General features: G+C 40.1%; 1 protein-coding gene across 1 annotated transcript; it reads right to left on the minus strand.

Annotated features, from left to right (window-relative positions):
* Nucleotides 1–1769: 1769 nt before the first annotated feature.
* Nucleotides 1770–8649, minus strand: GKN2 (gastrokine 2). The gene is made up of 6 exons (XM_004449209.5): nucleotides 8196–8649; nucleotides 6097–6150; nucleotides 5531–5668; nucleotides 3849–3959; nucleotides 2991–3147; nucleotides 1770–1982 (listed from the first exon to the last, which is right to left on the minus strand). Exons 1-6 carry the CDS (start codon nucleotides 8205–8207, stop codon nucleotides 1900–1902), a joined length of 555 nt encoding a protein of 184 aa, XP_004449266.1. The 5' UTR covers nucleotides 8208–8649; the 3' UTR covers nucleotides 1770–1899.
* Nucleotides 8650–10238: the final 1589 nt, after the last annotated feature.

Raw genomic sequence — 10238 nt, forward strand, 5'->3', positions numbered from 1 at the left:
TTAGCAGAGCTAATGACTACCATTTTCTGCCCTTAAGAAGGAGCTCCTTCTGGAGCAGCTTCCTTGTAGCTTCCACTGAGGCATATTCCTTTTAGGCATGTGCATGGTCCACTCCACCTGCTGCATGTGACAGGTATTCATTGTGACACCAACACTGCACAGCCATGAGGGTTAACTGACTCAGAGAAAGGAAAATCAGAACTCAAATTTCTGCCTTAAAAATGAGAATATAAGGGAAGCAGACTTGGCCCAGTGGTTAGGGCATCCATCTACCACATGGGAGGTCTGCAATTCAAACCCTGGGCCTCCTTGACTCATGTGGAGCTGGCCCATGCGCAGTGCTGATGCGCGCAAGGAGTGCTGTGCCATGCAGGGGTGTCCCCCATATAGGGGAGCCCCACGTGCAAGGAGTGCGCCCCGTAAGGAGAGCCAACCAGCACGAAGGAAAGTGCAGCCTGCCCAAGAATGGCGCCCCACACACGGAGAACTGGCACAACAAGATGATGCAACAAAAAAGAAACACAGATTCCCGTGCCGCCGACAACAACAGAAGTGGACAAAGAAGAAGACGTATCAAATAGACACAGAGAACAGACAACCAGGGTGGGGGAGGGGGAAGAGAAATAAATAAATAAATAAATCTTTTTTTAAAAAATGAGAATATGAAAGCTAGTAATGAAGATAACACATCTCTAAGCAATAGATGCTAATGGAGGTTGTCAGTCATAACACTCTCCCCCTCATCCTGACTACAGGAATGAAAATATGCCCCAAGTGGGTCAATTATGGTCATTTCCAGGGATTTTTGAAATTAGAACTAAACAAGAGCCCCTCCCTTTCTGGTGATGAAGCTGGAAAGAAGGGAAACTTGATATTGACAATGGCATTGTTTCTATCCTCATGGAGAAAGCCAGTGTAAGATGCTGAGACTGACATGTAGAGAGGAGAGGAGAGTCATGGATGTTGAGTGTTCAGACTCTAGCCACTCTGAGATCAAAACATCCCTGCTGCCCCATGGTTAATTATGTGAGAAAATAACTCTCCCCCACCCCTTGCCTCTGCTAATTTGATTTGGGTTCCATCACCTGAGGTCCTAGATAACACACTCTACCAATCTTTTGGCACTTTGTTATGCACTCTTTACTGTCATTAGCAAATGTTTTCACATAAATGTCTTGTTTCCCCAATAAGAAAATCATTTCCTTGGTTATGATAGATTTGTCTTGGGTATCTTACCCCAGCATACCTATTCAGTGCTAAGTACATGATAAGAGCTTAAAATAAATTTGTTAATGGTTAGTAAGAAATAGGGCACCATGTTAGGAAAAGAAATTGTCTATGACAGGGAACAGTTCTTGTTAAAATAGTTCTTCTTTGTCCTGAACTTACCCAGCTGACCATCCACAGTGATTCAGCTATATTATGCGCTTGATTTGAAATCTTGCTAATTGTTTTCCTTCTATGTATTGACTAGGCATCCTGGTCAGGGTCTACTGCTGTTAAGATTTTCAGTAAGGGGCCTCATTCCCTGGGTGATGGGTGCTCCTCCTTCTTCCTTTTTCCATTCCGCAGGACAACACATATCATGATCATATTTATTAAGGTTGAATCTACAACTTTTTTTTTTTTTAATACTTTGTCAGAGGGGATAGTTTCCTTCACCTGAGCAGTCAAGTTTTTTGATAATGGTATACAAGAAGAACGTAAATATTGGTTGGTTTCTCTTGGCTGTTACAAAAGAAAAAAAAGAGCCAACACCAAAATATCTGTAAATAGAGCATTTATGTTTTACTCTTTAATCTCAAGATTAGTCGGGACATTGGGAAAGAATTTAATTTGGCATCTGAGTGGGCATCAAAGATGTAGTTATTTCAAATGGTGAAATCAATGCCCTGATGCCTAAAAATGAATATCTGCACAAATGGAAATTCCCAAGACGCCCAGGAGTCCAACCTTTGCGCAACCTGCAGCACCAGTATCATCTGAACAAGGGAAATTTTAAATAGAAAAAAAAAAAACGAACCATTAAGAAATATATTATTAGAATGCAACAAACCAATGCTTTTTGTAAAGTGTTGACTAGGAGTTGTACATGGTAATCCCTCCACACACATACGCACAAATAAATACTGATTTCATGACCCAAGATTTTAGCTATACTTGTATTCTTGCATTGCAAAGGATAATAATATATTAGTTTAAATAAGACGGACAATTCCTGGGCTACTGCTAAATCTGGGTTGACACTCTGACATTCTGCACCAGTGATAGTCATATGTGCATTTCCTTATAAGTGCTAATGAACTTACTTTCTAAAAAATATTTAAATCTTTTCTGGTCAGTAAAAATGTAATGAATGCTAATTCTTTCCTTCTTTATCTACCTTCCACTACTCTGGGGAATTGCTTTTGTTGTGTTCATCATCTGTTGGCCTTGTTCTCTTTCACTCTGACTAGTCTATCACATTTAGAAACTTTGGGTGAAAATACCAGCATATAACTGCAGTGACGTATGTTACCTGGAAGAACCAGAGCTTTTGGTCAATGTCTGTCAGTGCAGTTCACCTGCTTTTCCCTAGGCCATTTCTATCCTAGATTCTGAGAATGTTTCTCAGCAACTTCCTTTCTACCATCGCCAAAATATGCTATTCTAAGGGCCCAGAAGGCTTTTTCCTACTTTAAATTCTTTCCTGTGAAAGCATAAGAAAATCCAAAAGTTTTTCCTTGGCACCTAGGAATATTGTTTCCATTCCATCCTCTGTGTTTACTTGTCAACTGAATTATGTATTTCATAAAGGTCAGAGGTTTATTCATTTTTGTTTCCCTAACATTCAGCACACTTTCTGGACATCATAGGTATTTAATTCTAAAAGCTAACGAATTGAGGCATGTTTTATACTTATTTGCACTTCATACAACACCTAGCAGAGTGCCTGGGACACAATGAGGTTTCAGAAAATGTTGGTGAACGAATGACTAATTGGTACTCACGTTTCTTTTCATCCAGTTCCCCTTTATACAAGGGGACATGTTTGCAGAGTTGCTCAATGGGTGACCCAAACAGGAACCATTTCACATCAGTGATCAGAGACTCCAGAGGATTGTACTTGACCCAGGTGTATTTGTCGGAGTACATGCTGTTCAGAGCCTGGATCAGTATAGTAGGGTAAGGACACAGTAAAATAAGCTGGCACAACCTAGTACTACCTTATTCTAAATTAGGACTTTGCTTCTCTCTTTCAGAAGGCAGCCGGGCACCTCAAGGCATCATCCCTTTCTGACCATGCTGTCTGCCCTGAATTCTCATTATTACTATAGTTAGTATGTCTGCCCTGAAGTCTCAATATACTAATATTACTCATTATTACTGATGGCCAATAAAACTCAGAGAGAGTAAATCCCATGCCAAAAGTGGCATGGATGGGAAGCTATGGAGGGAGAATTAGATCCCAGTTCTCTGGCCTCAGTGCAGGGTTTGTTAACTCTCACTATACTATACTATACTGTTTCTTGCATCTTTTTTGCCAATGAGTTTTTAACTCCACAAATTTTTCTGACAATTACTATCTCTTAGAACTCTGCTCTGAGAAGAGGGGCAATTTAGCCCTTTCTATAGACACTAGAATGTATTATATGTTTGTGTTTTTAGGACACATGGTGGAAATCAAGCAAGAGATGTATTAATGTTCTCAAGAACAGTAAAGGTGAAAACACTTTGATAAGTTGAGAGGATTTTGTCCATGGTAAAGAATAATACTGAGATCTTCCCCAGCACCTGCATTTCTCCGTAGACACCAATATTGTCTAGCTCAAAGGAACAGAGATTATTCAAAGGTGCCCCAGAATTACCTGCTTCTCGAAGATGTACCGTTTGAGTTGGTCCATTGCAGGGATGGCTTCGTGGTTCATCTTCAGGATGAAGCAGGCTCTTCGGGAGAGCACCCTGGACGCGATGTAGCCCTGAGGCAGCAAGAGCGTGGTCACTGCCCCTCCCAGTTCCCTGGGTTGTGAACTTGGACAGTGTCTAAGACTTGGAGGAAAGACTTGTCCATGCACAGTGAATATATATTTTTGCTTTGCAGTCCGCAGTCAATTCTATTGACTTTACTTCTTTTAAACATTTTTTTTTCACTTGTCATTTCTATCTTTTTGAAATTATGTGAACCCATGAATCCTACCCAACCATTCATGTAATGGAGGCAGATCCTGCCATCTTGGGAATGAAAAGATTGAGAAGGAGCAATTCTCTGTCTTTCTGTTGATTTTATTCTGCACAACCCCTCCCATATTGGAGTAAATACAATATTACTTAGAACTGTGCTGTCCAATATGATAGTTACTAGTCATAAGTGGCTATTTAAATTCAGATTCAATTAAATTAAAAATTTACTCCTTCTCTTGCACATTTCCATATTGAAAAATGCAGATATAGAACATTTCCGTCATTGCAGAAAGTTCTATTAAACGATGCTCCTTTAGAAGATATCCTATACATACCTCCTCACCACCCCCAATACAACACATTTTTCACCCATTAGCCCCTCCTTTAGCAGCTTCTCTCCCTCTCCAGTTTTCTCTATCCTTTCTCCACCCCAAACCCAAGATGACTGGCTAAGGATGGCTTGGAAGAGCAAGGGCGGATGGAAGTGCCAGAAGGGACCTGAGGCCACATAACCCTCATCAAGAATGGAATTTCAATTTCATTACAGCCTCTTTTTAACTGTCTCTATCAAATACCCTGGACTTTCAAATGTGTTATGGAACTTCTGAAACCAATGGAGTGGAGGCATGTAAGGAGATTTTGAGAAGAAAAGCATATTTGAAAGTCTGGTGTGCTGGCCACGACCTACTTATGTCCACAGTGCCTAGCTCTATGCCTAGTCAAAAGCAGGTCCATAATTAGTGTTGGCAGGATAAATGGAAAACATACAAATGAATCAATGGATGAAGGACAGGGTAAGTTTTCTCAGCAGGTTTCTGATACTTATTGTGAATACCAGTAACTAAAACTTGGAAATAGTAGTGTTTTTAGTTAACATGCTTTCCTTCGTATGAAAGAAACGTGACTTATTATGTACCTTATTACCTAATTAAATGTATACAGTTGTTCTGGTTTTCTGCTATTTTGTGGCAGTTATTCTTCATGGTTGTTCTTTTTCTGCATAATATTTTGTACTGGAAACCCTTATTTACTCATTGATTGATTCAACAAATATTTTTGAGGGCCTGTGTGCCAGGGACTGTTCTGGGCTTTGGTCACCCTTGTATTTACTTTCTGAGCCCTTAGTGGGACAATGGCATCATGAATCTAATTTCCACTAGAAGAGGACAAGCAAACTTGTATGCTTTCTGCTCTATTTTTTTTCTTAGAAATGATTTTGTTTGATTGCTTGATTATTTAAAGGAGAAAAGAAATGGGAAATTCTTTAATAATTGCAATGATAGATCTTAGACAACAAATGTTATAAACAGCTGCCCTTTTCCCATTAAAAATCAGGTACTGAAGACAATGAATATCCCGTGCTGCTTACATGTTTGTAGTCAAAAACCGTGGTGGAGGAGCAAGATCCTGCATGGACATTAACAATGGCAACATTTTCTTCATTGTCAAATGTCATTGTCTCCTGAACACTTCCACCATCCTTGGTTGGACTGAAGATGTTATAAACCTAGATTTACAACAAAGACGTAATAGTTCTGTGAGTTCTATGCATTTGAAAGGCAATCCTCCCGACCTCCCACAAAGTAATGGCTTCCCCCTGCTGTGAATAAGGGATTGAAGCCTGACACCTCTCTCCTGGGACCCTCGACCAAGAGCCCAAGCTGGATTAAGAATATAAATCTTTCCTCATTGATTAAAATATCAGATAGGGGAGAATTTGACATCACAGGAGAAATGAGATTGACCACAGTCTTAAAGAATGGGTAACATTTTTGAAGCTATTGCAGTTGGAGAGAAATAACCAACCTCATTGTTTCCATTGTTGGTTATTTTTGGAATTCCATCCAAAATAGGACATATGGACTCCCTGTCATTCAGATGATCTTATATTTCCTTCTCTTTTCTAGACAGAAAGCCCATAACAAGCCAATTTACCTCATATCCATGAGACTGAGTCCCAAAGATGACCAGTACCACCAGAGATACCACCTGAAAGACAGACAAGTCATATCAGCCCTCTGTAAGGTAGTTAGTCATCAAGGTGGGTACGTGAGACAGGAAAGCACAAATATCTCAGAAAGCATATGTCTAGAGACACTGGTAAGTGGTTGTGGGCAGTCAACAGTACATTTACAAAGTGGGAAGCACACACATTCACTCATTTAATATTCACTGAGTTCATGCTCTTTGTCAGGCACAAGGATTCCATCTTTGCCACCCAGTTTCTGACCCTTCTCAACATTGTAACCTTCTGGGTAGGCATGTGTTCTTCTGCCAGAAACAACTTGGGGCAGGCAAGCAGTGCATTGCCATTTTATGATAGCAATATCCTGTTACGAGTCATACTGACTTTGGATTACAGGGGTCGAGTTATGTCACCCAGTAAAAAATTTAATTAACTCTTTGAGATTGAGAAGGTAAAGTAGATTTAAAACAGGTTCATGGATGATGGAGACACAGTGGGTTTCTAAGGAAAACTAAAAAAGCAGGATGCTTGGGCACATTATTAACTTTGGAAGCCAACTTCAAGGAAAACCTGCATATTCTCCTACACCCCAGGCCTTGAAGATACCATCAGACAAGCAGCAATGAGCCCTGACATTGACACTGAGGCAGTTCTGATATTCTTCTGTACTTAAAAGAGTCTGCTCCAACATGCTGACCTCCGTTTTGTGATCTTTCCTCTCCTGAACATCATAGTGCATTGCTCCATCATTGAAAACTATCGATAGAGAGGATCTGAGGGAAGGGCAAATATTTTTAAAGGCTGTCAGTGGGACTTTTCTACTGTCTTTTCCATCCCACCTCTAACATTTCTTTCCTGTGAACCAAGGGTGGAGAATCTAACAGGACTTGTATGCAGATATCCAGTCTGCCTGCTAACATAGACACATCTTCTTCTCACCCTAGGCCAACTCTAGTAACATCTGATGTTCCTATAGATTCTAGTTAATGGACCTTCCTTCAGGGAGAATTAACACAACATCAGTAGCCCCTGACATCACCTGGAAATTTAAATTTTGCTATGGTTGGTCCTGTAGATGGAATGTAAGATCGGTAAATTTCAAACCTAAATCCCACGTTTACTGCCTTGGGAAAACCACTTTCCACTGTGCCTCAGTCTCCTCTTCAGTAAAATGGAGAATAATACAATCCAACCCATAAGATTGTTTCAGGGAATATAAAAGTTTATTCATGTGAAATGCTTAATGCAGGCCCTCGTACACATTTGGGAAATAACAGCTGCTATTATTTGTATCATCAGTAGTAGTATTTTTAAAAATATGCCTTCTCTTTTAGATAGTAAATGCTGTTGTTCTCAAATGCACACATTCCCTCCAAAGCTTATAATAAGGAACTGTTATTAAAAATCATTCCAGGAGTCTGATGCGGCTCAAGTGATTGGGCTCCTGTCTACCAGATGGAGTTCCAGGGTTCGATTCCTAGGACCTGCTGGTGAAGGCAAGCTGGCCTGCGTGGCAAGCTGGCCTGAGCAAAGAGCTGGCACAGCAAGATGATGCAACAAAAAGAGACACAGAGAAGAGACAATAAGAGACACAGCAGATCAGGGAGCTGAGGTGGCACAAGAGATTGAGCACCTCTCTCCCACTCCAGAAGGTCCCAGAAGCAGCTCCTGGTGCCACCTAAGAGAATAGAAGGAAACACAGAAGAACACACAGCAAATGGACACAGAGAACAGACAAGGTGAGGGACAAGGGGGAGAGAAATAAATAAATAAATCTTTTTAAAAAACCATTCCAATTAAAATTCTATATATATTTCCAAACTTTTCTTTTTATTTTCTTAGTAAGCATCTAAAAAATAGAAAATGGACAAATAAATATCTGACAATATTTAACACTGTTCCTGTCAAGGAATTTATTAACTTAACCACAAAACTTCATTTTAAACCATACCTTCGGAAGCATGCACAGTGATTGTCTAAGACCCCTGAATTTTGAGGCATATTAGATATGAACATCCTCTGCAAGCAGCCACCCCAAGAGTACAGAGAAGTGTCAACAAATACTCACAGGGATTTTCATTTTGCCTGCAGGGAAGAAGGTGGTGATGCCAGTGAAACTTCCAGGTGCAACTTCTACCCTTTATATTGGCTTTCAGTTGTGGAAATCTCTTTTCAGGACTGTCACTTTGGAAAGGGCCTTTATCTCTGACACACCCTGTAAACTCCTTTATCGGGATTGAGACCCAACTGCACTAACTGATATCAACGAAGTTCATTAGTCAGTCAGGAAAATTTACCACTTGGTCACTCTGCAAACATTCCTGCTTATCTATGTTCTATGCTGCACCTGAGATTTCAATTTACACCCTTGAAAAGTGTTTCAAGGAGCTCATTCTACACATGTAATGTATAGATGTATATGCACATATTCCTAATGTCTCCTCCTGGTGGTAAAATCCTTCTTTAAGGCGTGAGTTGGATCCGCAGCCAATGTCTTTTCATCCCTGCCCTGCACATTGTATTCTTCCCCCCAGGAATGGACCTGAAACTAGAGGTGAGGACAGTGGCAGGAGTCTTGCTTTGAGAACACTTACGCCTTTGTTCTCTTCCCCTTTAAAGTTGGTGCCAAATTCCAGAGATTTATGAGGAAGAAATTCAGAGAACACTTTGTCCAATTACCAAGATTAACCAAATCTCTACATCAAACCTTGCCTCAAACTCCATGAAAACCACAAGTTATATGTCTCTAGCTCTCTTGGGGGCACTGCACAGCTTTCAGGCTAAGAGCAAAAAAAAGAGTATAAAGTTTAGTGCATGCAAATTTTTTAATGCCGCAATTCAAAATGGCTAATGGTAGAGGGGGATCATAAATTCAGAAGGTCAGGAAATATAAAAACAAACATCACCTATAATCTGCAAAATCACAGAAGACTGAGAAACACCACAGTAAGTAAAGAGAGAACTTAAATAATGTCCCTGATCTACAGCTGCAATGACTTCCTTACTAGCAGCTTTGAAAAACATGGAGCCTTTCTAAAATAACAGCACAACTCTGCGTCGGAAATGAGATCCTCCGAGGGTGCAGTTTGAATTGATTGTACCAGACATGGAATTGTTTAACACAGTGACTCCTCTTGTGGTGGATGATGGACTGTGGTTAACTGAGAAAATATGAGAACGTTCTTTCATGAACTACAACTGACATATAATATTTATTCAAGGTGTTAAAAACGTAAGACATGGCCTATAGCTGGTAAGAATATTTTGATGATGCTCTTTCATCATTTGTAACAAATGTTTCACAACAATGCAAGGTGGTGGTGGTGGGTGATGTGTGGGAGCCCTGTACATTATGCATGTTTGGTTCGTAAGTTCACAACTTTTAGTGTATATTTATTGTTTGTGTATGTTCGTGTATGAATGATATACTTCAATAAAATTTTAAAGTGCAAAAAATTAGACTTCTCTATATGGGTTTTGTATTGTTTATGCAACTTTCCTGTAAGTTCAAAATTATTTCAAAATAAGCTGGGGGGAAAAAAGGCATGTGGGCAATTTGGGGGTTTCTTATTTTCTTGGAGTTCCCCTACCTTGGGTGCTCAGCTGGGGGAGATGTAAAATGTGCAGCTCTAGCAAATCTCTCTGAGACAGAGCAGCAGAAGGGATTACAGTTTTGTAGTTCATATCTGGCTCTGAAGACCCAAAAAGGCAAGCCAGTACCCAGGCCATGGACATGAGGACAGACAACGGTGTTATACCTACCCTCTACTTTTTCCTCCTCCCGTTTCCATGAGTCTTTAGATCTAATGATGAGAATATTTATTATTTATGGAGCACTTAGTATGGTCCAGCACTTTCTAAGCATTTTGCATATATTGACCCATTTGACCCTTGTAACAACTCTATAAATTACCATTCTATCCTTGTTCTGTTATACAGATAGGAAAACTCAGGTATAGGGAGGTTAAGTAAACTCCCCAAGCTTACACAAATTCTAAGGGCAAGAGTTGGGATTTGAGCCCAGTCTGACCCAGGGGCCACACTCTTAATTAAAAGTATCATACTCCCTCTCTGATTAGTCATTGAATAAGTGTCACTGACCTTTCTTGCT

Source organism: Dasypus novemcinctus, chromosome 17 (assembly GCF_030445035.2).
Source record: "Dasypus novemcinctus isolate mDasNov1 chromosome 17, mDasNov1.1.hap2, whole genome shotgun sequence".
Classification (NCBI taxonomy): domain Eukaryota; kingdom Metazoa; phylum Chordata; class Mammalia; order Cingulata; family Dasypodidae; genus Dasypus; species Dasypus novemcinctus.